The sequence below is a fragment of the Phlebotomus argentipes genome, unplaced genomic scaffold (assembly GCF_947086385.1).
Source record: "Phlebotomus argentipes unplaced genomic scaffold, Phlebotomus argentipes genome assembly contig_2, whole genome shotgun sequence".
NCBI lineage: Eukaryota > Metazoa > Arthropoda > Insecta > Diptera > Psychodidae > Phlebotomus > Phlebotomus argentipes.
In genome coordinates, this window is record NW_026776162.1 from 2672892 (window position 1) to 2700485 (window position 27594).

The 27594-nt window shown below is 43.2% G+C and overlaps 3 protein-coding genes across 3 annotated transcripts; 2 read left to right on the forward strand and 1 right to left on the reverse strand.

The window, feature by feature from the left end:
- The first annotated feature begins 3385 nt into the window (after positions 1 to 3385).
- On the forward strand, positions 3386 to 8434 carry LOC132264582 (dipeptidyl peptidase 8). Its single transcript, XM_059764830.1, has 6 exons — positions 3386 to 3711; positions 3779 to 4537; positions 5193 to 6114; positions 6594 to 6816; positions 6881 to 7073; positions 7136 to 8434. Exons 1-6 carry the CDS (start codon positions 3455 to 3457, stop codon positions 7338 to 7340), a joined length of 2559 nt encoding a protein of 852 aa, XP_059620813.1. The 5' UTR covers positions 3386 to 3454; the 3' UTR covers positions 7341 to 8434.
- A 45-nt stretch (positions 8435 to 8479) lies between these two features.
- LOC132264583 (serine protease inhibitor 88Ea-like) lies at positions 8480 to 12450 on the reverse strand. The gene is made up of 4 exons (XM_059764831.1): positions 12160 to 12450; positions 9684 to 10110; positions 9271 to 9575; positions 8480 to 9211 (listed from the first exon to the last, which is right to left on the reverse strand). The coding sequence occupies exons 2-4, from the start codon at positions 10097 to 10099 to the stop codon at positions 8694 to 8696; spliced, it is 1239 nt and encodes a 412-aa protein (XP_059620814.1). The 5' UTR covers positions 10100 to 10110; positions 12160 to 12450; the 3' UTR covers positions 8480 to 8693.
- Positions 12451 to 12738: 288 nt separating this feature from the next.
- On the forward strand, positions 12739 to 27447 carry LOC132265194 (girdin). Its single transcript, XM_059765770.1, has 7 exons — positions 12739 to 12986; positions 21872 to 22854; positions 22981 to 23836; positions 23967 to 25390; positions 25463 to 25538; positions 26690 to 26856; positions 26925 to 27447. The coding sequence occupies exons 1-7, from the start codon at positions 12930 to 12932 to the stop codon at positions 27445 to 27447; spliced, it is 4086 nt and encodes a 1361-aa protein (XP_059621753.1). The 5' UTR covers positions 12739 to 12929.
- Positions 27448 to 27594: the final 147 nt, after the last annotated feature.

Consider the following 27594-nt stretch of genomic DNA (forward strand, 5'->3'; position numbering starts at 1 on the left):
TGCAAAGTCAATTTTGTGGTCGTTTTTCCGCTGCACACTTCATTTCGACTCGACTAATTCAATTTACTTTTCATCAACCTATTGCGACTCTCTCGGATTTTTCATAGCTTTTCTCTCTCGTCTTGTGTGCACACTTTTGGTATTTTTGTTATTTTTATGCTACCAACCAACGGTATATATCTCCGTGGTGAAAAGATAAATGAGTAAAAAGAGAGACAATCCCTACACTATTCGCATATCGGATTAAGTGGATACTTCAGGTGCTATTTCGACTCATCATTGCTGCTTCTTTTTTACAACATCAACTCGCCTCAGTGACTTTCGCGAGGAGCGCCAAAGTAATTGACCATGTTCTCGATTTTAGGCAAATTACACGTTGAAATCGAGAAATACAAACCATAATTTGTGTGACGAATTTGAGCCGTGTCTTCATTATGAAGATTTTCACAAATATTTCTGAGCAGCTTATCAGATTAACAATTGCCTAGGGGTGTCTATAGCTAAATGAAGTAGATGAACTTAGTTTAAGGAGTCATTTTTAGAGGTGATTTTGATTACGAGCACTTTGCCAGATCCTAAGCCCTTAAACTGTTGTTTTTTTCCCGTTTGAGACTCGCGTACGCACCGGTGAAACTCCAAATTCACGAACGTGTACAACATACAACCGAAAAAGCACGATAAAAATTGAATTAAAATGCAAATTTAGACACAATCTTTCAATGATTTATTCACAGAGCGCACAAAACAGACGAAGATGGTCATCATCCATTCAAGCCACATAATTCATTTAAGACTCTCTTCCCAAATGACCGAAGAAAGTGAAAAGGAAATTTTCCCGCTGCCAAACATCTCTTGTACGAAAGCATTTGTGCGCCTCTTCTAATCACCATCGCGCGCGTCTTGTTTGTCTTATGCGCGAGAGCCGCTGAGGAACAATGTCCGCTGGAATGGAAATTAACACGATTTTAACAATTGTTTTTCTCACATTGCATGAGAGAGCATTTTTTGCGGCGAGAAACTCGCTCTGCTTCTCAAATGGGAGCACGAGCAAGATGGGAAGATTGTGGGCAGTGAAAAAGGAAATATTGCATAGATGGTGTTATGAAATATTGCACAGGAAGTTCAGGGGGAATTTTATAGTGTATTTGGACTTTCACTGGGAACCAAAGTGAAGACCTAGTGAACGAATCTTATGCAAATTCACCGATCGTTTTGTTCGTAAAATGGTATTAACGTATTAATTGATTTCACGAGTGAAATATTGTGGGGAAATTGAGATGTTTTCAATCAAATAAATTTGTATAATTCGTCACGCTGTTTCGGATTTATTTGAATTTTTCACACACAGAGCGCACGTTCCACACATTCGGATGATGGTGAAGATAATTGGAATGCAACACAGAAAGGACGATCTTGTGGCATCGCCGCAATTATAAAACAACTGTTGTCTGAAGGATTGTGCAATGAGCAGCACTTGATGCAATTTTCGAGACCACCTTTTGCCAATAAAAATGTCACAGTGATGGGCAATAAATGATTTTGCATTTCACAATTAATGATGCGAAAAATGATTTATTTTACTTGGTGTTAGCAGGTTTTTGTTATTTTGCCACAAATAAATGTTATTACAAAATTATGAGAAATTCATTGCGGGCCCTTTTCAGCAATATTCTCAGCAAGAAGATGTCAATTTTGTGATGTGGTTTCATAAACCGTTCAGTTATAAGATTTAGAGAGACGTCAATCTGCAATTCACTAGCGAATCTTATAAAAACCGCATTTGGCAAATAAATAATTAAACCGTTCGTCGAGCTAGAAAATCTTTAAAAAATGACAGCTAATTTGTTCACGTACAAAAACATAGCGTATTATTTTGCAGAAATGAATAGGAAATTGAATTTTTGCAAAAGAATATTGGAGAAAGTTTTATTTTCATTGAATACGCAAACATCAATAAATAGAGATAAATCGATTCTTCTCGATTTTGAATATTTCTCCTCATATTACAGGGTTATTTGAGTTTCGAGACATTAAGACAAATTTATATGTCTTTTCATCCTTACTTGGAAGCACTCAAAAACAGATTTGCTATTCAGTATAATTAATTTCACAGAATGACTAAAAACTTCTCAAACGAAATCGCAAAACAAAACTTTTCGACACTATTCTTAAAGTACCCAAAAGGAACTGTATAGACTCTCATAATTTGGCTAATTAAACACACCTGGCTGATCTTGCACTTTTCTGTACTTAGCAATTTACCTCGCTGTAAGTAAACTGTTCTGTGTTCTTTCCATGCAAAGTATACGCAAGCCACTGAGAATTGTGAGAAGTAACCTGGCTAATATTGCCCATCCCTCGTGAGATTGTTCGCTTCTTGTGACCATAAGCACAATATATAACCGGAGTGCTGGAGTGACCCATTTTTGCCTTGCTCTTTCTCAGCCACTTTTCAGCCTTTAACGGTGAAATTTGTAGCTTTTTTTCCTCTTGTGGGAAAGAGACATTTAAATCCTCACAAGAGCATTTTTTGTGGCTCCCGCGCAAGATAGAGTGGACATAAGAAGTTGCAGCTTGACGTCAATAAACCAATTACCATGCACGCGGAATAACTTAACATTTATCAGCGGGCCCTTTGGGGGCGCAATTTGGTGGAAAAAATGTCACTGAGGTGCATGAAAAAATGGGCTTCTGGTTTCTTTTCTATATTGTGTCTTGCAACAAAAATGTCACCGTATAAATTACATGAATGGGTAATAAGTGAAATAAATTGTAATTTATTCTCAGAGCTACAAAGTGGACATGAAAAATGGCACTGTGACTCTCGACTTTGATGAATTTCTCTCTGTTATGAGGCATCTTCTCGAAAATTAAGTGGTTCTCGCTATAAATTATTGTTCGCTAATATCCATTAATTTGGCCACTCTTGGCCTCCGGTGCTAAAGTGAAAAGTTCAAAGGCCGAATGCAGTGTGTAAATACGCAACAATGACCGTACAGCATGACGCCAAATACTGATATCCGCGAAGAAAGTGGGTATTTTGCATCCTACCGCGCAAATTATCTCATAGAATTTTTCCCTGTGATTTATCACCTATTTTACATATCGACAAATTATCTTACTTACACTTTGGTCTTATGAATGCTGAAGAATTAATTTTTGGCTCAGAGAGTTTGACGGGGGAAAATCTAAATGTTTCCGAGGAAAGTGAAATTAATTCCATTTCTGCCTGCCTACAGGCGCTCACTTCCCGCCAAAAATATTTCACCACTCCGATTTGTCCTTCGCGGTAGATCCGCCGGTGGCGTCAGTGTCGCCATCGCTGAATTTCATCGACTTGACGGACGAACAATTCCCGGAGACAAAAGTGGCCCAATTTCCGGGGAAAAGTGTGACAGTTCGACGTCACTCAGACCCAGAATCCAAACACCACAGTCGCAAATTTGTCCAGGAAATGAATCCGAGTGTCTGTGTGGTGCAGTTGCCCGGGAATCCCAGCAAGAAGAAGTCATGGTCGGAGCTGAAAGGAGTGGTGACGGAACTGCGGCGGAATCTAATGGCCCTCTCCAGTGTCATCCCGGCAAACATAAACTTCCGTGCCCTGTCTGATGGCCGGATACGGATCTACTTTCTCAGTACGCCGCCCAATGGCTGGGAGACCACGTTGCTCTATGTGGATATTTGCCAGACGGACGACATCACACCAAAAAGGTAACCGCGCGGACCTGGAGACCCGGCTGGAGGCGTTTGACTTAATGGGTCTTTGTTCGTCTTTCAGACTGCCCTGGAATCTACTGCTGGAGCCCACAATATCTAGTCTCACGAGTACATCGACGTCGCGCGAGGTGCAGCTTTTTCTGGAGCGAAAGCGCCTCTCCACGTGGGGCATCTCATCATATGAGCTCCATCAGGGCAGTGGCAAGATCGTTTTCCCTGCATCGAGCACGCTATATCAGTGCCACGACACTGGCTTTCACTCCGGCACCGTGTTCCCCACGGAGCTGCGCATCTGTCAGCTCTGGGCGGCCATCGATCCACAGATCTGCCCGCAGAACTCAGACTTGGTGGCGTACGTGTGTGGCGGGGACATATGGATCACGCACACGGTCAGTCTGCATGGGGAGCGACTCACGTACGCCCACGACGGCCGGAGGCCCTTCTCCGACGACCCCCTGAGCGCAGGTGTGCCGTCTTACGTGATGCAGGAGGAGTTCAACCGCTATCAGGGCTTCTGGTGGCAGCCGCGCTCCGACGATGGCGTGTACCGGATAGTGTACGAGGAGGTGGACGAGAGCGACGTCACCTTGTACACCTTCCCTTCGTCGGACTCTGTGGGCGGCGGCGAGTACGAGGAATATCGCTTCCCGCGGGCGGGCTCGCCTAACGCCAAATCGAAGCTGAAGCTCGTGCAGTTCACGCTGTCGGAGAACCTCCAGATCTCTGACATCTGCATCAAGGATATGCAGTGCCCGCTGACGTACGCTTTTCCCTGGATGGAGTACATCGTCCGCGTTGGATGGACGCCTGACTCCAAATAGTGAGTATCAATGGGGGAATAATATTGGGGGTTTCTCGTTAGAAAGTATATTGATATGCATCTGCTAATATTTCAATTGGGACGTCTAAAGATAGAGGAATATAAGAGATTAGAAGTAAGGCAATTTACAATGATATCAGAACGTTGGCTTCCACTTGATTGCTGGCCGCATTAATGATGTACAGCGACATGCAAAAGTGTCTGAAACAACTCCGCTGTTCCTCTTGAGAATCTGGAACAACTTTTTGTTGGTTCTTCGACTGTGCATTTTTTGAGCTAATAAGCTCCGAAATTAATCTTCTGTACAGCTAAAGAGTGGTGTGCAAGCATGTGGAGTTCATGACGAATTTACTGTTATGAGAAGACAAGAAGTGTGTACGAATTGAGAGGTTAAAAAATGCCATGAGCAAAAATCGCAGATATGCAAATTCCCGGTTCTTCGGCTTGAAATTTATTCGTACACTCTGCGCTGAATCTGTGCGATACATGCGATTTCCGGGAAAATATGATTTTCAAATTGTCTCAAAATGTTAGGTAGACAGAGTGTGTGTGTGTCGGCATAAAATTCCGCTGTGGCCAGAGTGAAAGGGAAAATGGAAGTGAGTGAATTTAATTGGCACTGTTCTCTGACTGTGTCTCTCTTCCCTTCTTCTAGCATTTGGACACAGCTGATGAATCGCCTTCAGCAGCGATTGGAAGTGGTGCTAATTCCTATTGATAACTTCTGTGAGCCCTACAGCAGCGGTCCGTCGTCGCCGGCGGGCGAGGATGTGGACTGGAAGAGTCCGCTGGGCCAGACAATAAGTCCCATGCAAGTGATCTACAGAGAGACGTCGTCCACATGGGTGAACGTGAACGATTTGCTCCACTTTCTGGACGTGACACCGGCCACGGTGTCCTTCCTCTGGGCCTCGGAGGAGAGTGGCTTCCGGCATCTGTACTTGGTCACATCCAGTCTCCTGGGCAGCAGTGTGAATGGTGTGAGGGACGACGCGGCGCAGATCTCGCCCAGCTCTGAGGAGGCTCACACCAACTCGGCGAATCTGCATCCGCGCATCGTGAACAAGGTGGCTCTCACGGCGGGCGAGTGGGAGGTGCTGGGCAGGAATCTCTGGGTGGACACGGCGCATCAGATCATCTACTTCTTGGGCCTGCGGGAGAGTCCGCTGGAGAAGCACTTGTACGCCGTGAGCTTGAGATCGCCCGGCAATGTGAGCCTCCTGACGAAGCGTGGCTACTCGTACACGGTGGATTTCAATCAGGATTGTACCATCATGGTGCAGACGTACTGCAACATCCAGGAGTTGCCCACGTGCGAAGTGAAGAGAGTGACGCAGACGTGCACGAACGGGAGTGTGAATGGCCTTGTGCTCACATCATTGGGCTTCCTGCTGGAGGGAGGCGCTCCTGAGAATCCTCACTACTGCCCCTCAATCTACAATCCCCGCCTGCATAATGGCGAAGTGCTGTATGCCATGGTGTTCAAGCCACACAATTTCACACTCGGTGTGAAATATCCAACAATTCTGAATGTGTACGGCGGACCAGAAGTGCAAACTGTCAACAACACCTTCAAGGTATGTCCAATTGATTGTGCAGTAGCACCGAGACAGTGTGGAGATTCCCATTTGAATTTACAATGAGATGGAGTGTCACTCATTGGATGAATAATTGAGTGGATTGGCGCGACTGTCTTTGAGTTATGAAGGGTGTCTCATCATTATTCACGGGTGGGAGGCATTGATGACCTACTTTTCAGGGGAATTGAGCATGATTTTGAGGACTTGGTATGAAAATAGACTTGAAATTACACCTTGAATATTTGCTTTCTTCGATGAGCCTTCTTAAACATGCCAGGAAGATTCAAACCAAACACAGATTCTGCTATAATTACAAGACTAATTAACTTGCTGGGTGTAGAGAAAATATCTCTCTCAGTCAGATTTCCCGCCCATAAAACCCCCTAAAGTCATCTATCTTGCTTATGTGCAGCAATTTTCTATGATCTAATTAAATTCATAACAAGTGTAATAATGGATTGACGCACTTCTTTCAGGGAATGCGTCAGCTTCGGATGCACATGCTGGCTGCCCAAGGCTACTGTGTCGTCTGTGTGGACTCACGTGGCTCCCGCCACAGAGGCGTCAAGTTCGAGAGCTACTTGCGATGCCGAATGGGAACAGTTGAGCTGGCCGATCAAGTGGAGGTGCTCAAGATGCTGGCCGATCAACTTGGCTACATTGACATGAATCGTGTGGCGATTCATGGTTGGTCCTATGGTGAGAAACTGACCTTCTAATGTCTCTGAAAGGACAACACTGATGTTTTATGTCCCTTCTGCAGGAGGATACTTAAGTCTCATGGGATTGATCCAGTATCCGGACGTATTCCGGCTGGCAATTGCCGGAGCTCCGGTGACCAACTGGGAATACTATGATACTGGTTACACAGAGAGGTACATGAATTTGCCAGAGAATAACCGGCAAGGATATACAGCGGGATCTGTGCTCAGTTACATCAACAAATTCCCCGAAGAGTAAGAATATTGCCCTGTTTTCCCATTGATTTTATGACTTATTGGCTGTTCTGTGTTTGCAGAGAAAATCGTCTACTTATTATTCATGGCCTAATTGACGAGAATGTTCACTTCTTTCACACGTCTCAGCTCATTAATAGCCTCATTAAGGCAAATAAACCATACCAGTTGCAGGTTTATCCCAATGAGCGTCACTCATTGCGCAACTTGGAAGCCAGCAAACACTACGAGACCACACTTCTCTCCTTTCTGCAAAACAACTTGTAAACTCACTGGGAAGGTGTGACTTCCAGTGCGTTCTGATTTTGCATTGAATTGGCAAGAGTATGCAATTGTAGGCAAATTTAAAAATGTATAACAAATTATGCAGAATGTTTGTTTTTTGCATTGTTATGGGGATTTTCTTTATCAGTTTTTGCGTCAGACTCTACCTTAGGCATCATCTCTTTAATAATTTTTGCCAAGTCATTTTTTTTACTTCTTTCTCTTCATTTCTTTTTTTGTAAGGAAAAAACATACTTATATGCGCTGTAAGGAAAATAAGTAAGATAACAGCTAACTATAACTATAAGGAGCGATGAAAGTAATACGTATTTTAATACAATATTTAGTAGAAGAGGTAAAGTATAAGTACTTGTTACTGTTTTCTTTTTTTTGTAGAGATAACACTGCTGGAATGTTTTCGGTTTTTCCATTCTTGTCAATACTCTCAAATTTAGTTGGCAGTCAGGAGATTTATGATTTTGTTTTTTTTTGTGATGAATTTGAATTGATAGTAGAAGATATAAAACGAAGAGAACGTAAATATTTTGCAAAATATCCCAGATTAGTAGAATTTTCTAACGAAATTGCTGGTTGTTGATGGAAAATTGTAATTTATTTGCATGAAAAGTTTTAGTATTAAAAATCTTTTCCCTTGAATAAACAATTTGAAATATTGGCATGAAACAATGAAGAATAAAAGATTTTTTTTTCAACTTTTTTCTATGTCCGAATCAGAAGCAATTTCCGTGTGAACATTTATTCATTTGGACACAAGAAATGAGTGAAAAAGAATGTGAAAAATTAGCGCTATTTTGGTGTACAATGAATGGAACAATTGTATTTTTATATATTTGCGAGAGAAGAGATAATAGATTTATTGCTAGTGAAGAATGCAAGGCCAGTTGTCTTGCACTGTGCTCAAATATTCACTCTTTCCATTTCAATCTCCAAACCTTCTTCTAAATAAGGATAGTTTTTTGTCTCAAGTGTCGCCTCAGAACAGTATAATTATCATGTGCAATTGTTATCTTGTGAAAATGCCCCAAGTCTCATTTCCACAGCCTCTCATGAATAAAAGAACACTCGAAATCTTGCAAGTGACCACTGTTGATTTGTTCTCAGCCACTGACTGATTCAGCATCTCTTTTTTTCTTTATTATTGAAAATATTTATACAATATAACACAAGATATTAAAATGACTGAATAAAAAAGTTCACAAACAGGCACACCAGCATTCACTCACAATTTTTTCACGCTCAGAGTCACACGAGGAAAGCGGGCTCGAGCCGCGCATTTGTAATTAATAAGAGCACTCAAGAGAAGGTACAGTTTAACTGACAAGGAAGCTGAGGTGCTCAGTTGTCCGGACCGCGGTAGATGCCGGCGAAGAGGACCGCTCGCGATCGGTGATCGTAGATCAGGAAGAGGAACGGGTGGTTGCAGTAGAACTGGAGTGGATCCAGTGGCCTGGAGGAGCGGAAGGAGAACAGCACAGTGGCTGCGGCGGCAGTGGATCCCTCCTCATCCACGTCGATCTTCGCCTGATGCACGGCATCGTCCAACTGGATCTTGTGCGAATCTGAGAATCCCGCCAGATTCGACGTGGACTGGAAGAGATCGCCCACTTGCATCTGCTCCAGGATCGGCACCAGTTCGTATTTCTTCTCAAAAGAGAACTTGGGCAGTTTCAACTCAACCTCACGCGACGTGCCGTCATCCAAGGCTCTCTGGAGGCTCTCAGGCGTGAGTTTGGACAGCACATCGTCCAGGCCATTGGGAGTGAAGGGCGGCAGAAGGATCACGCACGAGATCTCCGTGCCGTCGCCCTCATAAGGAATTTCAAGCACATGAGCACCCAAGTGTTCATTCAGAGCTGCAAAAGAATCACATTGAATCATTCTGTTCACTCCTTTCTTCTCTAAATCGTCTGACCGTGATTGAAGTATCCTTTCTTGTTCATCATGTCCACAAAGGTTTGCTTCTCAGATGAGCTGTAGAAGATCTCCTTCTGGGTCTTGTCAGCCTCGAATTTAGATGCCCAGGAGCCCTTGAAGTACGCCGCATTGGCCAGGACAACGGTTGTCTGGGCGGATAGAGATCCGGGAACGAGGATTTCCTTGATGTTCTCCTTCGTCACATTCTCCACCCACTTGTTAATGGTCAGACGGGCGAGTTCAGGATCTTTCTCATAGTCTAACGTTTCAATTTCGTCATGGAAGATATCCTTCATGCAATCTCTGAAAGCAGAATCGAATACAAAATGTTATTTTGCTTATCTTACACCACTAGGGCAGGGCTTAGAAGTGGGCGGGGCTAAATGTCTGTGCAGAAGAATTTCTCCTTACTTGACTTCGACTTTTGGGGCGAAGAAGAGCCTGTCCGCCGATGTGAAGTCCACGGAACTGTTTTGACTTCTGCGCGCTCTCTGTTGAGTCTCAATCCGATAGGCTTGCATCACGTCGAATTTGCTATCCGCCCACTCGAGGTTCAGGACCTTCTTCAAGCCCGTCTCAGTCTGGTTCCTGGCGCCGAAGTAGGCTAGCAAGAGGGCATGGTACGTGCTGTATGGCGAGAAGAAGACGTTCTCGTTCGGCGTGGCTCTGTTTGTGGCATTCAGCAGAGCCACCGTGAAAGCCTGCTGGCCCATGTACAGATTCGCTTTGGCATCCTTGTTGAACACACCGGACACATCGTTCTCCGACACACACTGACTTCTCACCGCTACGGCGAGGATTGCCAAGAGGAAGACCTTGATCAGCATCGCGACTTCCGCTGTGGAAGAGATTAAAAGCCGGATGAGTGAAATTGCAATTGCGCGATCTTTTCACTTCATGGAAAATACATTTTGCGATCTCGCGCGCTGGAGATTATGTGAAGAGAGTGACGTCAACGACTCGTGAAGTTCACTTTCTCCAGCCCATTGAGCCTCCGCGATGAGGAAAAGCATGATTCATCGACGCGTGGAGCAGCTCGTGGCCGTGAATTAATCGCATTTTGCTATTTCGGGTGACTTCTCAATGATTTCATTGTGACCCTTGACCCAGCTCTGGTCGCAATATAGGGATTTCCAAAAGTTCTCTTTCTAGCGCACTTTTATCGCGCTGTGGCACTTCTGCTTGTCTTTCCACTTCCGCTCAGGCATGATAATTAATGGCTTTCCAACAAGATCAGGGATAAATCGTAAATAAATGCTCGCGCAATATGCAGTAAAGAAATGCGATAACAATATAGAAAAATAATGCTCTGGGCTTTTCCCAAGGACTGATTCGCTTTTGTGTTGCATAATAAACTTATCATTGATTTTTTTTACACATCTTCTCGGAAGGATGATCGAGTTGATTGTCAAAAATCACACGGAACGTCAATCACAAGTGCGATCGTAAAAAGGTATTAATAATAGGAGTTTTGAACAACTCTGCCACTCACAGCCGTGAACATTTCCAGTTAAACTACTGGCAAATAACAATTGACTGGCAGTAAAAACAAGTAGTGCTCCAAATTCGCCTCTTCTCACAAACACTTCCCAGAAACACTCAAGCAAAGCCTTCTTTAGCTGCTCACAAAAAGCCGGACATCTGATTACGATCATCTCAAAAATCTCTTCTTTCGCCATCCCAAGTATTTGATCTCATGCTCAGCGTGACCTCCAAAGCACGAGAACATTTCCAATTACACACGCTTTGTACCCTTGAGCGTGATTCGTCACATTCGAAAAGTCAATTCATGAATTTGGATCTCTCTTTTCGTGATGATTATATCTTTGGAGCCCACATCGTGGCCATTTTTGCCCATCCCGCATCTTTTCTCTTTCCCCGCATTCCGGTTGCTCGACTTTTTGCACCATCCTATGATCTCAATTTATATTGTCCAATTCCACATAGCATGATCGCTCCATCGCGAAGCCATAGCCTTGCTAAGTGAGCCATTTGGCAAGGTTCAGCGGGTGGTTAGTCACAATTTGCAATATGCAATAGAGTGCAAGTCGATTTTACAATCACGAGGATGAGTGAAAGAGCAAAAACCCCGAAAAACAGGTCACAATGTCCCGAAAATGTGTCTGAGTTTGGAAAGGAATAAATATCTGTTCATTTGATTGTGCAAAAAAAACAGACAAAACTTGTCAAACGTCTTCTGAAAATGCTAATGAAAACATAAAAACAGTCCGTAAAAAATTTGTGATAAGCAAACAGTTCACTGGAAAACGTGCTAGAACTACTTGAGTAAACCTCAAGTTTATATTACAGAAGAAACGTGAAAAACCCAACCAATAGAGATTTTTGAGAAAAAAACATCCTAACGAGAAAAATACGCCGTCTCTGGCAGTAATCACACTACGTCACTGCCTCCAGATCTGTTCAATGTAATGAACGGATAATTAGCATATTTGGGAGTCTCCTCTGAAGTGTTGAATAACACAGGTCTTTTTCCTGCATTTTCGATGATTAACTGCTCGCCTGTTGTCACACACGACCAAGGAACACACTTGAATCTCAATTTGCCTCTTGGGTTTTCCCCCGCACAATTGCAAAGAGTGAATTCAGTGAAATGCAAATGACGACTCGCGTTTCGTGTACGTAAATCACCCATTTGCATGCTTTTAGAGGGCTCCGTCAGTTTTGTTCTTGAGGGGTAAAAATATTGAGCCATTCACACGAAATGGAGATGAATTGATTGAACTTTCACGAATTTATTTAATATATACTGTGTGTGGTTGAATCCGGTTTTCCGTCCGCCGAAACCCACACAAGCGGTTTCTGTATCACATTTTCAGTTGGGAATTTCTCAACATTTCCACCAATAAACCCCCAACTTGATACCAACCTTGTGGACTCACAAATCTGGGTGGGAAATTCGAGTTGAAGATGCCGAAGGTTTTCACTGTGCACTTGACAACACGTCTCACTCAGTCAACGGACAATTGAATACTGAGGCAATTTATGCGATATTCGCAGGCGAGACTACGAAAACGTCAGTCCAAAGTGGCTGTGATGACGACTGTTGGTGTCTCCCCTTCTCCTGCTCGCAGCTTTCTTTTATCCACACGCTTTTTTTTCCTTGCATTGTTCACCCGAAATGGGTGGCCATTCCACCGATAAAACACATTAAACACATTTTGTCACCTTTTCCATCAGGCGCCGGGAAAAACATACAATTGCATAATTGGACGAGGTGATAAACTTTTTCCGCCGACCCTTCCACTGAGTTTGTGGAGGAAATAAACAAAATAAATGCGCACAAGAAGCAAAAAGTTCAGGGAATTTTGGATACCACATGCAGTTTTGGCGGTTCTGGTGATCGCGGGCCGCCACAAATCTCTCTGCTGAGTTAACAGAGGGCGTGGAAATCCCACACCAGAGGCGCTCGGCTCAGTCTTCCCCACGCTGGCAACCCGTATTGTCAGTTGAGTGAGTTTTTATTTGTTTGGTTTCTGCCTCGGAGTCGGAGATGTCCGCAATTTTTGCTCGAAAACTATGTGAAAAGTCGTGAAATAATTGTCCAAGTGCACTAATTTATGTTCACAAGTGTCTCATGTGTGGTTTGGTGATATTTTACCCTGAGTGTGTGGATTATATCGTGGGAAAAGAATCAAAATGTCGGCGAGTGACATCGAGATCGAAGACTTCTTGAACGGGCCTCTCGTTTCATGGGTGAGTGATTGTTAATTTTCCCCGTAACTCTGTGGCTCTCCGGATGGCTTGTCAGCTGAAAAGTGTCCACCAAGGACGAGTGTGTGTCTCAGCACAGGCACAATCTGGACTGGTTGTCAGGCTGTTGCAGACATCGAGTGTGGCAAAGGGGGGCGAGAGTTCATTGTCCAGGTGAATTTCATAGGTCTTTTGCGATCATTCCTAATTAAAATCCACTAAATGAAAAGTAATATCGCCTCGCATTCCCCTCTCTCCTGCTGTCTGGAGGCTCTTCAGTCAAATTCCAGAGACCTTCTGGTGTTTATTTTTCCGTGCTGAGCACTCTTTTCTGTTGTGTTATCGCGTCATTGTTATTATTGTTGGAGCGATTAGAAGCAGGTGTACAGCAAGCTGAAGCGCTCAGGTACTTCCCACAGAAAGGCTGTCTGCAGAAGGAAGAGGCGTAGGGTGAAAAAAGTGGCTCCGAGAGTCTTTTTTCTCTCTTTCCACACTCCTCTTGGCCACTGCCTTTGCCAACGCCAGCGACTCTTCTCAAATTTCTGCTGCAAAAAGGGAATTTCTTCACATATCTCTCAATTCCATGCGTGTTTTCACTCCGACTGGCAGCGCCTGGCCAGAAAATCCACCTCGACACTGCGTCTTGCCGCTGAGCGCGAGCAGTGAAAGAAAAAAAGCCTAATCAGAAGTTCATGGTACTTCGAACACGCGGCGTCCCGTGTGAGTCACCGTGTTTCCCACACAAGTGTGCCCCCGTTCGAGGAGGAAGTGCCACCCAGGGAGGCCAGGGAGGGTGTAGCAATTTGCTTGTGATGTTTGCTTTTAATTAATTCCCCGTGTTTTGGCCGCCAAATCACTCCATTATGTCGAGTGACATCATTTTGTAACGCGAGATGGTGTTTTCCAGTTAAGAGGTAGGCTTCAGTGGTTCCAATTGACCAATATCTTGGCGATCGATGTGGATTTATGGAGGTTTATAGCTTCACTTCATCGCCTAAAATTTGGGTTGCGATGCGAAGAGTTTTATATAATATTTGCTTAAGATCCACGCCAAATTTAAACAGAAGTAGTAATAATTTTATAAGAGGTTTTGAAGTGTTATCTTTTTCTGTATAACTTATTTTCAATTGAAGCTCAGTGAATTTATATTTTTTATTACTGGAAAAATTGTATTTTACCAAGGTTTCTCAATCAAACAAATATTTACGGTTTATAATTACATTTATAATTCGGGATTTTTTAGCCTTTTTTGAGTGAAAACAGTCTCCAAATCCGCAATCTACAAGTACTTGAATGCGCGTAAATCTAAGTTGATCACTAGTATGGAATCGCCTCAAAACTTGCAGACTTTTGACCGTGTCACAAAGTATGCACTGATCTCAAGTATAATCCGATGACATTAGAGCAGTTTTCACTTCTATTCTTGTTTTATAACGACAATTTCTCATCAAGAGCCCTTCATTCAAAGTCTGAAATTAGGTAATTTTTCTATTAGACACACTGTTTTGAAGTTGTTGTTGTTGTTTTTTTGTGAAATTACCCCGAAATGGGTAAAAAGAAGTGTAACAGTTCCCTGTAAAATCAATTCCATTGATATTAGATTCGCTTTATCTTGGCTGTAAAGGAACAAATTTCTGTATTTATCTGCGGTTTATTAAAAATCCGTTCCCGAAACACATCTAATTGATACGTTTGTTTGATAGATGATGATAGGAATTAGAGAACTGTAAAAAGAAAACATTACAATCTAATATATCAAATCATTAACTGAATCTGTGGTAACTAATCGGTCCCATTAAAAAGGCATTTAAGAGATTTTCTTGGGTGACTCTCGCGGTGGGTCTGTGGGTAATGTTGTCCCTTTGAAATGATAGATTGCCCCAGTAAAATCGTGACTTTCAGTCATATAAAGAGTCTTTGAGACGTGTTCGGAATTCCTCATGGTGTGTGATCGAGAGAATGATTAAAATGCTTCCGAGCACACCCTAAAACCTGGACTAGACGAGTGAGACGACGACGAGGCGGAAGAGGGGCCTTTTGTTCTGCAATTACGAGCTCATAAATGATCACTTCTAATCGATCAGTTTGACTGAGGAATGAGTGGGAAATTTAATAGGCAAATGTAGAGGAAAGGATCGTGTTTTGGAATTAACTATACAGTCCTTTCACTACCGCATTGAGAAGTTCTCGCCGAAAAATGCGGTTTGCAGTAAATATGCTCGTGTGGCTTTGGCAGCTGAAGATTGGGAGACATTGTGTGTGAATTTAAGTGGTAAGATTAGGTGATGTGGGTAAGTGAACCACACAAAGACATTACGCAACAATCATGCACAAAAATTCGTGAAACTCGTGCGGTTTTGCCGCTGCCGCTGTTTTCTCTCTTCGTTCCTCTATTGACTTTGCGCGATTTCTGCAAGACACAGAAGTGGCTCTATGGAGACCATGTTGGTCACTCTGCTGGGCTCTTTATTGGATGTTTCAGCTGATGGAACACTCTGTTTACTGTGAGATTTTGTATACTGTGAGCCGCTTTTGGTTGCCTGGTAGAATGATCACCATGAACAATAAATCAATCTCTTTCACTTAAAGGCCTCATCGGTATTATTTAATAGAGAACACACATTCTTTTGCCACTCAACACATGGCTGAACTTAATGGGAAGCGAGAGGGAAACGACGAAGATGGATGAAGAATTTAAAAATAGAAAGACATATAAATTTTCTCCCTACTTGCAGTTACTTCCATATTTATACAAAGAACTTCAATGCGAGCGAAGAAAAAGTGTTCTCTGTTTGTGCAAATTCCTGTCTGAGTGTTTAAATATGGAAAAATCTGCTGTGCGGTATTTAGTCAACTGAAATTGGAGATGCATTGGCGCTCTTTTTCATCTCATTGCGACCACTTGAGTTCTTCCACTCTACTTGGCATATTATTTAACTTACACACTGTTCATCTGTAGGGAGTTTTCGATGGTGAAGGTGTGTCTCGCTGGGTTTTGGAAGGCGCTGGCCAGGGCGAAAAGATCGCCTGAGGGTCTTTTTCATTCAAATTAATACTCTCGGCAAGATCATGAAGTCATTCATTCGGAGTTAATTGGATTGGCTTCCTCAATTTGAATTGGACAAAAGGAGTGTTTTGGTGGTGGAGAAAGGCAAAGAAGGCACCCGAAATATCAGATAGGCTCTCACTCTGCTGATGATTTATTTCAATTGGTGTTTAGTGGGTATTTTGAATGGGATTTGTCTTTGTATAGACGTCGTCTAGAATAATCTTCCTGCTTGTCTTGCTTATCGGACATCATAATCAACACGCCACACGTTCCTGATTGTCCGTAGAGTGAATCCAAATTGACTGATCCTCTTTTCCCGAGACATTGTAGGCGCTAAGCTGCTTAAAGTGAGCGTTTGTTACAGATGTTCTTAAGCGAAAGAGTTATAGATATTGTAGTGAAGCCGTTGGGAATATAGTGAGAATTGTTCTTATTGGACGTTTGCATGGGTGAGCGAAGAATCTCTGGCGTCGCAAACCTTACAAGATTATTGAGTCTTTGTTGTGAAACTCCGGCACAAATTGATTGTGACTTTGAAGATAAGAAATGTGTTTTCTCGCCGCTGTCACGCAAAGAATGTCTGTCTAGTTTTAGTATCAAAAGAGGAAGTGGAGATTCTTCACGCAGATTTATCACTCTCTCAGCTAAGAGATCAAGAGAGAGAGAAGTTTTGTGCAAAAGCAAATTGATAGTGAAGCAGAGAGAGAGAGAGAGAGAAAGAAAAACAAACATGAGAATTCACACTGCAAAATGTTGAAAATGATCGTGCGTTGATAAAAAGATACTGCAAATATAAGAAAAGGCGGGAATGTTATGTGGAAAAAAGGGGGCAAAGAGGGAGAGAAAGAGTGCAAGATCTAAAATATCTTATTTCCATGAGAAAAGAGATGCCACAGAACGGAGTTGGTATTATTTTACCTGAAACACTATACTATTTAGTGAGTTGTTTTTTTCAAGGAATGCCTTGTGCATCGTTATAAAATTCAACAATTTTGAAGAAGAAATTAATTCTCAGCTGTTGTCAGGCGGGAATCGACTAATAAATTGTCTTCCAGTGCATTTTTGTGTAACATACAATTAACGAGTCTTTTTCTCCTTGATAACACTCTCTCTCTCTCGAAAAGATGTTTGTTTTGAGGTGCAATGAAGTGTTGAAATGAATTTTTCTCTGGCGGGGTTTTTAATTGCGGACAAACAAAGGTGTTGCAGGGGGGATTTTCTCAAGGAAAATTAGTGTGTTTTAGTGAAGATGGAAGAGAGAGAGAAAAAAATAGAAATGAGTAAATGAAGATGAAATGTGAAGAAATTTTGTATGAAAATTAGTTGGAAATTTGTATAAAAATTAAGGAATGCCTCCCAGAGAGAAAGGGAGAAACTCCAAAAGCTATTTTCATCACGACTCCCAGTGATTCCACTTTGAATTGAGATGGGCGAAGGAGAAATAGCAGATATGAGAGCGTGGAAGTGAGGTAAGAAGATCGTGACAAAAAGGTTCATGACTCCCGAAATCATAATAAAATGTCAAGAGAGGCATTTTCGACTTCCACTTGCTCACATTACATTGTTTCTCTCATTTAATACCCATTCCAATTAAATGGATAAATTGCGGGGGTCTTTTTCTGTGCGCGCGGGAATTCAGCTGAAATGTTCTTGTGGTCTCTCTCCCTGACAATTTCTCCACGTTGCGATATTATACAATAATAACTCATGGCATGTGTCTGAAATGGGAGGAAGGGAGAGAGAGAGAGAGAGGCCAAATCACCGGAACTCGATGGTGGCTTTTGAGAAAAATGTGCACAAATCAGCGATGCGAAAAAGACATTTTCAAATTGTACTTCATCGTATATAAACCAACATTTCTTATACGGCTTCTCTTCATTATTCTTCGACATACACATTCTGGGGAGGTGATTTGTGGATGATGGAGCTGAAGGTGAGAGATGCAAGATCGCGGTGAGATTTACATGCGAATTTCTCCGCGTGGGATGGCAATGGTGGTCTTATTTTCGGTTGCTGGATATTTTATGCAGAATTTATTCCAATAACTTCTTACTCTTGCGATGGTAGCATTTAAATGTCAGTGTAGTTATTTTTATTCGACAATTTCACGTCAGACAGGCACGTAAAATATTTCTCTGCTTAATTAACAACCGAGCATTTGGGATTGTTTCACGCGAGGCGCATTTTTGTCTTTCGGCACAATTAAAGAGAGGGTTTTTTGGGTGAATTTCTGAGTCAGAAAATCACACTTTAACTGCGTTGTGATAAATTCCAAATCACTGCCAAGTGAAGGACAAGCCAATAAATGACCCACATTGTCTCGACGATGAATCGCATGATTTCTTTCACGAAAGCTCATTGCAGAGTTTAATGGGATAATCCCTGAATTGGAGGGTTTCCCCCAACAAAAGTGTCGTACAGTGAAAATGAGATGAACGTAAATTTAGTAATCTCATTACAATTCTGGTGGTAATTTGATGCAGGGAGGAATTAAAAGGGAATTTACAACTCATTGGTATTCTACAAAGGCTTGGGAGTCGTTCGGGTGTGTGTAGAAAATCTTGAACTTTAGCAAATTACAGAGGAGTTCGTGTTCATTTCAGCCTCGAAGAGTCATCTTGTTAGTCAAATGTAGGTAAAGGTAGAATAAATAGATCAATTGGTTCGTTTTCACTGGTAGAAATTCATTACGGTGAAAAAGACACTGATTGGTCGTAAAAACGAATGGAAAGGTGGATAATTTAGGGGTGTGTGTATTATTTACAGTTGGAATTGGAATCTGTAACAACGAATGTTCGATTTTATAGATTGACCTTTCGCCTCAAAGTTACAAGATGTTCATATGTGGGTCACATATTGATTTTATCTCCACTTGGATGATAATTGAATGGGCTCTCTGGGACTTTGAGTATCTATGGGTGAAATTAATCTTGAAATATAGGCTGCAATCTGTGTTGTATCTGTGCAGAGAGTGCCACAAAGAATTTATGTGATCAATTAAGAAACGCCTCCACTTTAAATGCCCGGAATGCCTTTGTCTCGCCTCAAGAATTTATTGAGACATTTAAAGCATCTCAGTGAACTGTTAAATGCATGCGAAAAGACCAAATATGGGGAGATTGAGAGATAGACTGCCTATCAATTGGGCTGAAAGTCGATGCGAAGTGGTGAGATTACTCAGCAGTCCCTCAATCATTCGCCATTGATTTGCACATTAGGGCGAGAGAGAGAAAGAGGGACTTTTATTGATTTACTAATGAAAGTGTTAAATAAGCTCATTAGTTGAATTAGTTGGGATGAGAGGCGTCAAGTCATGGGACTTTTGAGAGGCTTTCATCGCACACGACGAACACAATAGGGGTGATACAAAAAAGAAATCCCTCTATTAAGACTATATTCATTTGTATAGCTCTCTGAAAGCTTAGAGATATTGAACAATGAGATGAGAGATGAAAAATCGTGGCAATTGCCACGAAGAAGTCAATATGGTTGAAAACACCTCTTTGTTGTTACAACGAGCGTGCAATTGTGGCGTTGATGGAGCGTGTGTAGGAAAAGAGGAGACAAAAATGGCAAGAAACAAATTAATGTTGATATCATGGGTGAATTTTTGAATGCAATCAACATAAATTTTATATTGGCAGTGAAGAAGATCTTTTCTGGCACACGATCTCGTTCACACAGTATCTCAACGGAGAGCGCATGGATGCGACGATTGGGCTGCACATATAGAGACTTTTTTCTTCTCATCACTCTGACACTGGGTATAGAGTCATTATGATGATTGTAAATTGTATAGTTGCTTTTTATGTGTATTTTATTGTGTGTTTTATGCAAATTTATCCAGCATGTCCCAATTGATTCTCTCTCCTGCCACTTGCCATGATCATTAGCATCGCTGCTGTTTCTACCTGTGATTTAAATTGTCTTTCTTGCACCACACGCTCAATTTGCATGTGCGGATTTTAATTGAGAAATGTGTACGTCCTCCACTGAGACGTGCATTGTGGCCTGTTTCCTCCCACCCACAAGGAAAGCTGCTGGAGATTTATTGGCTAGAGATAATTTGTGAAATTGACAGATGCAGCAGAGATTCGGACAGTATTGCGGGGGGGAAATTTGCCTAATTGACAAGAATTTCACTTAATCAATTAATTTTGGAAGGTGGCTCGTAAAGTGCAGTAGACGATAGGCAACATCCGCGAGACGCCAACGCTTCGTGTTTGAACATACTTGACGATTTGTGCGTGTGCGCTGGTGCAAATGATCACTCCTCTCATTCCACTTGTCGCAACAGATCGTAAATCTAATAATAAAGTGGACAAGCGCACGACACCCAAACACAAGTTGAATGATTCTTCTCAAAACATCCTCCACACAACTTCCGCAATTGAGTTTCTTGCCAAGGCGTGGAGATTTCTTGCTTGATCGCCAATCCGTCCTGCTTATTTATCTATCCTGTGTCTCTCGTGTTCAATTGCACCGGCGCGCGATGGTAAAAATGCGTACTCCGCGTTCAGCAAGTGGAGTTGATTCTTGGTGAATTGCCGCAATGTCGGTGGCTCCAAAGAGATCAGAGTTGCTGAGCGTTTCACCGGTGTTTCGAAAGGGAAATTCTCTCGCACCTCTCAAGGTTGAAGGCAGCGATTTGTGTCGCTGTGCATCTGCGGCGGATGGCAGAGCTGTATGCGTTTCTCTGGCGCCAGCCGGAGTGAAAATTAATCGTAAAATTTCGCATCGCATTTAGAAAATGCCCGTGCACACATACAATTTATTAATAATATTTCTCTCCACTGCGATTACCGTTCTTTGTCAGCGATTGCACTTGAGCAGAAAGTCTTACCTACATTCTTCTTCTTTGTGCAGTCATAAACAGCCTAATAGGTTCATTTGCAGAGTTTTTCTTTACACATGCGGAGATTCTTGTAGTGTTTTCTTCGTGTAGAAAACTCTTAAGCACTTTCGACAAGATCGTGAAGGTCTTGTATTTCTGTTCAACCTTCGATAACATAAATTCCCACAATAACATTAAGTGATTAGTCTGTTTGTCCATTAGAAATAAAATTCTCTATCTCTTATTTACATCAATAGATTAAATCAAATATTGTTGTAAAACTTTGTGGCAATTGACAGCATTTCCACTGTTCATATGTTAGCGTTGAAATGATTTATTCAAAACTGGTTCCATGCAAAATATTTCCTGCCTCACTTTTCTGCAGAGCATATGGCGAAAAACTTGCCCTTTCGTTGGGTGATCTTGTGAGGTGTGCAGCCAATGAGAGGGAAAGTGAGACTTGGCAATTGTAATTGTGATGTATTGAGTGATGGCACTGACCCACATTTCTCTGCTCAAACCTACTCCCAACTCATTGACTCTTCAGGTTAATAGTGTCACACAGAAGACTGTCTCTTCAGAGGCCTCTGATCACTGTCAATGGTATTTTGTTGAACAAATAAACGGCGGAAAATGTCTGTGAAATTGAGATATGAAGAATTCAGTAGGAATGTTGCATTAGCATTTCAAAAAGAACGCTAAACATCACTAATTAATTGTCTTTCAATTGATTATCACCGATCGATGAATGCATTTCTCACCGTAAATCACACACAGAGTGGTAATAATTCTGGTGGATGCAGACTTGCATAATTCGCTCATGCTAAAATGCAAAGTCATCTCATAAATTGATGAATAATTCAAGCATGAATGAGGTTTTTACAGCCGAGCGCCATATAAATTTCACGCGAATGGCATGTCTTTGGCACATCAATCATGCATTGTTCCATATTTCGCGCTGCCCACAGATGTAATATTAATAACTCGCCTTTTCTGCTCTTCCAGCTGGAGTCATGTCTTCCGCGCCCGGAGATCCTCTCGGGCTACACATCCCTGCTGGATGGCGCAATTATCAACAGTGTCGTGCTGCAGATCGACCCCGAGCCTCAGCATCACCTGGTGAAGCTCATTGGGCTCGATGGGGTGCTCCTGGCCAATGCCAGGGCGCGCAACTTTGACGCAATCGTGAGGAATTTGCGGAATTTGTACGAGGAGGAGCTGGGACAGAGAGTACTCATCCTGCCCGATTGCAGTGTCTTGGGGCACTCGCCGGAGACGTCTCAAGGACTGGAGCAGATGAAGTTGATGCTGATTCTGCTCCTGGGAGCGGCTGTTCAGTGTCCGAATAAGGAGCTGTTCATTGGTAGGATCAAGGAGCTCGATCTGGAGACGCAGCACGCCATTGTGGAGCTGATAAAGCAAGTGACAGACAATCAGAGTCTCGTGCTGACGAATGAATCAATGGAGCACCTCACGCCGGATATGATGTACAGCCATTTGCTGCGAGTGACCAAAGAACGCGATCAATACCACTCGAATTGGATAACGAGTTTCATAATTGAGACGGAAGTGGGACACAATAATGGTCCACAGCGGATTAATTCAATGTCACCACCGTCCAGTGCCACGACAAATGGTCCGGACAGTAATCACATGGTGGTTGAGTTGGCTGATCTCAAATCCAAGCTGCGGAAGCTGCGACAGGAGCTGGAGGAGAAGTCCGAGGCGTTCATGGAGGTGAAAGAGGAGCTGGAGCACAAGACGTCGCAGTACGAGAAGTTGCGAACGGAGAGCCAGGAGTGGTACACGGAGGCGAGGAGGGCGTCAGCGTACAGGGATGAGGTGGATGTGCTGAGGGAGAGAGCGGAGAGAGCTGACCGACTTGAAGTGGAGGTGCAGAAGCTCAAGGAGAGGCTCAGTGATGCGGAGTTCTACAAAACGCGCGTGGAGGAGTTGAGGGAAGACAATAAGACTCTGTTGGAGACAAAGTGAGTGACTCGCGGAAGAACAATTAGTAGTGGAATAATCAATTATTTCCTAGCTATTCATTTTCCACGCTGCTTAACGTGTGGATATAATCAGCAATATACGATCTTTTCATTTTTGATTTTCAGAGAGATGCTTGAAGAGCAACTACAGAGGGCGAGAAAGCGCAGTGATCATGCCTTGGTACTCGAGTCTGAGATAATCAAATACCAGCAGAAATTGAATGATATGGCGCTGGAGAGAGATGTTGACAAGAACAAACTTCAGGAATTGGTGGATGAAAACACTCAGCTTCAACTAGCCACGAAAAATCTTACGGCAATGTCGGATCTCAATCAAGCCACGTCAGATCTCGAGGAGGAGAGCGTCTCGGCGGACAACAGTCTTTCTGGTCAGTTGACAAACAATGCCCAAACGAGAGCACTTCGATTAGAGTTGGAGAATCGAAGGTTGCTAGCGACTTTGGATGCGATGAAAGAGTCTTCCTTCCATGAGTCTTCCAATAAGATCCTCGAATTGGAGAAGGAGAAGAAAAAGTTGTCGTTGAAAGTGGAGCAGATGCAGGAAAACTGCAAGAGACAAGTGCAGCAAATTCAGGAATTGGAGGATGTGTTTAAGAATGCCTTGGAAGAGAATAAAAAGCTCCAGGACAGCCTGGATGCACGGCAGCAGGCTAATGATAGACAGAGCCAGGAGCGTGAGGCTGATCGGATGAAGATGATTGATCTGGAGAAGCAGATCGAGACGCTGGTGAAGGAGAAGCAACGAATACAGAATCTGAGTGAGAGTATCCAAAGGCGGGCGGATGATGTTGAGCGACTCTGTGACACGAAGACGAGAGAATGTGAATCCTTGTCGGAGAAATTGGTGGAATTTGACAGGACGAAGAACCAACTGGACGACCTGAGGGAGAAGGTGACGACGATGGAGAAGGAGAATGTCAATTTCACAAAAGAGGTTGTAAAGCTTAGAGAGAATTTAGAGGTACGCTTGAGCATATTTCTGGTTTATTTCATCCTTATGCTGCGCATGAAGTTTCTGTCATGATTGGCAAAGCGATTGTTACGGTGTGATTAAAATTTGTGTCTTTTTTTCTCTTCCTCTCTTGTTACAGGAGAAAGACAAACAATTGGATAGAAATAGCAGTGAAATTGAGAGCAGTCATAAGGAGATGCAGAGATTACACGATGAACTGGCGGAAAAGTCGGTGGAGGTGAAGAGAATCGCTGAGCTGGAGAAGCAAAACAATGAGTTGATATCGCAGGGGAAGATTGACGCGGAAACAATCGCCACACTCCAGAGAGATCTGGTGAATGGGGCTCTCGTGTCCAACAAGGTGAAGCAGGGCTTGGAGAAATTGGGTCTCGACGATGCTGCGCTCGATCAATCGGAATTCAATGTTGAGAATGTTGTGGAGAAGCTCGTGAAGAATCCCGAGACGTTCAGAACGGTCAAGGAAATCATGCTTCATGTGGGCAAAGAGACAACGTCGTCTGACATGTGCGTTCTCTGCCATCGCAAGGAGATCTTCACGGTGGAGAAGGAGATTGAGATCAGCAATGACAGTGAGGCAGATCTGCTCAATCAGACTGAGCAGGTTGTCTCATCTGTGAGTGCTCAGTGGAAGAAGCAATGTGATCATCTCTATGCTGAGAATTCCACCCTCAAGACGCTCAATGAGCAGCTGGAGGGCGAGAGTGCGAGGCAGAAGGTAGCCTTGGCGACGGCAGAATCGCAAATGGGATCGCTGAATAGTCAGTATGTGGCTCTGCAAGTGACCAATTCACAATTGACTGCAGAGAAGGAGTCGCTGATGAAGCAGATGGACATCTACAAGCAACGCAATGAGTCCTTGAGGCACGATCTCCTGTCGCTGCAGTCAATGCTGGAGCAGTCCAATTCGGAGTACGATGCGTCGCGCAGTGAGAATAAGGACCTCAAGACCACTATTCGGGACCTGAAGGCTGAGAATCGGGATCTGAGGGAGCGACTGTTCGCAATGGAGAAGGAGTTGAAGGAATTGGAGGCGGAGAGCAAGACCACGAAGTCTGATTCGATGAATCTCACGAATTTGCGGGCGGAGCACTCGAAGCTGAAGGAGGACTTTAGGAATCTCTTCACGCAGAATGACCGGATGAAGCAGCAGTACAAGACGATGCAGGAGCAGTATCGGAGCATGCGGAATGAGAATGGGCGGCTGATGCTGCAGAACACTGAGATCAAGGGCGAACTGAGCAGCAGGAGTGATCATGCGACGGGCCTGGAGATTGAGTTGGCCAAAGTGCAGCAACAGTGTGATATGTTGGTGAAGGCCAACAGTGATTTGGACACGGACCGGCAAAAGTTGATGGACAATGTGTCGCAGCTGCTGTCGCAGTATCACGAGCTGATTGTGATGTCGCAGCAGGATCGGCAGCACTATCACGAGGAGGAGAAGTGCTACACGGACAAGTTGAACAGTCTGTACAGGCAGAAGGAGCAGCTGGAGGAGAAGATAATGGACTACTTCAAGAAGATGGATAACTGTGCACCGAAAAAGTGAGCTAATCAACTGTGCGGCTTTTCAATTACGCACACACTCTAATGTCAATCAATCTCATCACCTTGCAGGAAGCCTTTTGGGTCGAATCTCGTGAAGAGAGTGAAGAAAGCCGGCTCAGACATAATGAATCGCGTCCCAAATAGGGTGAGTTGAACCATATTTCTTTCACTTAATGACATCGGAAGTGCTAAATCAATCCACTCATTCGCGGTATTGTATAGTTTGGTCATTAGCAAAAATATTGGCTCAAATCCAATGTTGTAAATGAGAAAATATCATAATATTTTGCACAACGTTCCGCATGGATTAGCAAATCAGTCATAGACCAGAGACTCAACGCCATAAATCACTCTTAGGCGATAGTATTAATTATTTCTGAAGAGAGCCGCGATGTTGACCGTGATCGTGAAAATTATTTCTCGCAATTCTATTTTCTCTCACGTGTAAGAGGCGCGATATGCTGGGATAAAGTGTGTTCTCGACATTGTACGGCGAAAGAGCGGGCATTTAATCAACATCAAATGATCATGAATACTTTATGTGTGGATATTTTTGGAATACACGTAAATTCAATTGAGTTTCGCGACAAGGCGATTTCAATAGAATTCTTTTGTGTAAATATTTTGGTAGTTTTTGTGCTCCAAATTGATCTTTTATTTCGCACATTTAAATGCTCTCCTCTGCATTCTAATCGTCAACGCGGGTCACGAAAACATCATGCTTGCTTCACACTCATTTATAATGTTATGAAGTTTTGTGTGTTTTCATCTCTGCATCACTGAAATGCCTAATGATGCAATATTTGTCTTTCATTCCGGCGAAAGAGTTGAAAAATAATGAAATCGTGCCGCTGCTGATAGATATAAAGTGATCCTCCAACAGTTTTGTAGTCATTCCACACCGAATTTAGCTGATATTGCATAAAATTGGAATTCTCGTGCAAAGTGGCTCAAGGAAAGCTAAGCCTTGCCACCAAATAAGAAGAGAGGATAATATTTTAACTAGAATGAATCATTATATTGATATGGAAGAATTTTACTGATTGTATTTTGTGTGAATGCAATAAAAATCAGCCTACACACACACTTTATTCTCTCGAATGTATACACAAAATGTGTGAATCTATGCAAAACAAACGAATTGCGTAAAATTCTGTTGGACACTAAAAATATACATTCTCTCTTGTAATAAAAAAGCGAGAGCGCACATCACATTTTTCATTTCTCAATGAGGGGAAATTGCGGAAGAGCAGCGGTTAAAATGAATTTTTTTTCTCACTCTACTTTCCATTTCAGTACCGGAAGTCATGGATTGACGACAGTCGACTCACCCAGAGTCAGCTGATTATGGGCTCAGAGTCCGGTGGCAATGATTCCGACAATAGCACGGAGGAGCCCAATTCTGTGTCCTCCGACACGACTCTGCTGAGTCGCTACTCAAATTCCAGGCACAGCCTTCAGAGGTTTGTTATTGCATATTGTGCATGTTTGTGACTGTTCTGACTGGGGATTTGTGTGGTGTCTTTGGTAGGAAGCCCAGTGATAATGGTGGTGAGTCTCCTCTGACGCGCGGCGGAGTGCGCGGGAGTCTGCAGACGACGTCGCCGCGGCGCGATGAGTTGAGTCGAGCGAACAGGAACAGCTTGCACATGTTGGACGGAGCGTCTGTGGGACCGGACGTGACGGTGGCGGCTCTGGGGACGGCAGGAAGTCGCCGGACGGTGTACCTGATGGACGAGAGCACCAAATTGCCCGAGGCCGCGCCGTCGCCCAGTCACTCCCAGTCATCAGCGGGCGGAAGCAGCGGCGCGAATTGCGCGAATAGCGCTGACAATGGCACACATCAATCGCCCGGCAATCCATCGACACTCCTAATGTACAATCGCATCTCCAATGTGATCGGGGGCGATGTCGTGTCCATGGGAGGCTCATCTGGTGCTCAGATGATCAGCGGCGACAAGGCGAATCACCGTGACAGTGGCAGCAAAAAGAGACCACCGAATGAGGAGAAGGACAAGGAGCCGGCCATTTGGTATGAGTACGGATGTGTGTGAGGGGGAAAATCAAAAAGAAAAGAAAACAATAATAAGTATTACTTAACACTTTGACGCGTTCTTCGGCGTGCGTAGGAATTAATATATAGAGGGAAAGTATTCTTTCCGCATTTAACGAAAAATGTGAAGATGAGAAACATTGGTTTG

Coding starts and splice junctions, on each gene's coding strand:
- LOC132264582 (XM_059764830.1), top strand. CDS start 3,455: ATGAATCCGAGTGTCTGTGTGGTGCAGTTGCCCGGGAATCCCAGCAAG. Junction 3,712..3,778: donor GACGACATCACACCAAAAAG/GTAACCGCGCGG, acceptor TTCGTCTTTCAG/ACTGCCCTGGAATCTACTGC. Junction 4,538..5,192: donor TGGACGCCTGACTCCAAATA/GTGAGTATCAAT, acceptor CCCTTCTTCTAG/CATTTGGACACAGCTGATGA.
- LOC132264583 (XM_059764831.1), bottom strand. CDS start 10,099: ATGCTGATCAAGGTCTTCCTCTTGGCAATCCTCGCCGTAGCGGTGAGA. Junction 9,576..9,683: donor GCCCCAAAAGTCGAAGTCAA/GTAAGGAGAAAT, acceptor TTCTGCTTTCAG/AGATTGCATGAAGGATATCT. Junction 9,212..9,270: donor GAAAGGATACTTCAATCACG/GTCAGACGATTT, acceptor ATTCTTTTGCAG/CTCTGAATGAACACTTGGGT.
- LOC132265194 (XM_059765770.1), top strand. CDS start 12,930: ATGTCGGCGAGTGACATCGAGATCGAAGACTTCTTGAACGGGCCTCTC. Junction 22,855..22,980: donor AAGACTCTGTTGGAGACAAA/GTGAGTGACTCG, acceptor TTTGATTTTCAG/AGAGATGCTTGAAGAGCAAC. Junction 26,857..26,924: donor TCCAGGCACAGCCTTCAGAG/GTTTGTTATTGC, acceptor TGTCTTTGGTAG/GAAGCCCAGTGATAATGGTG.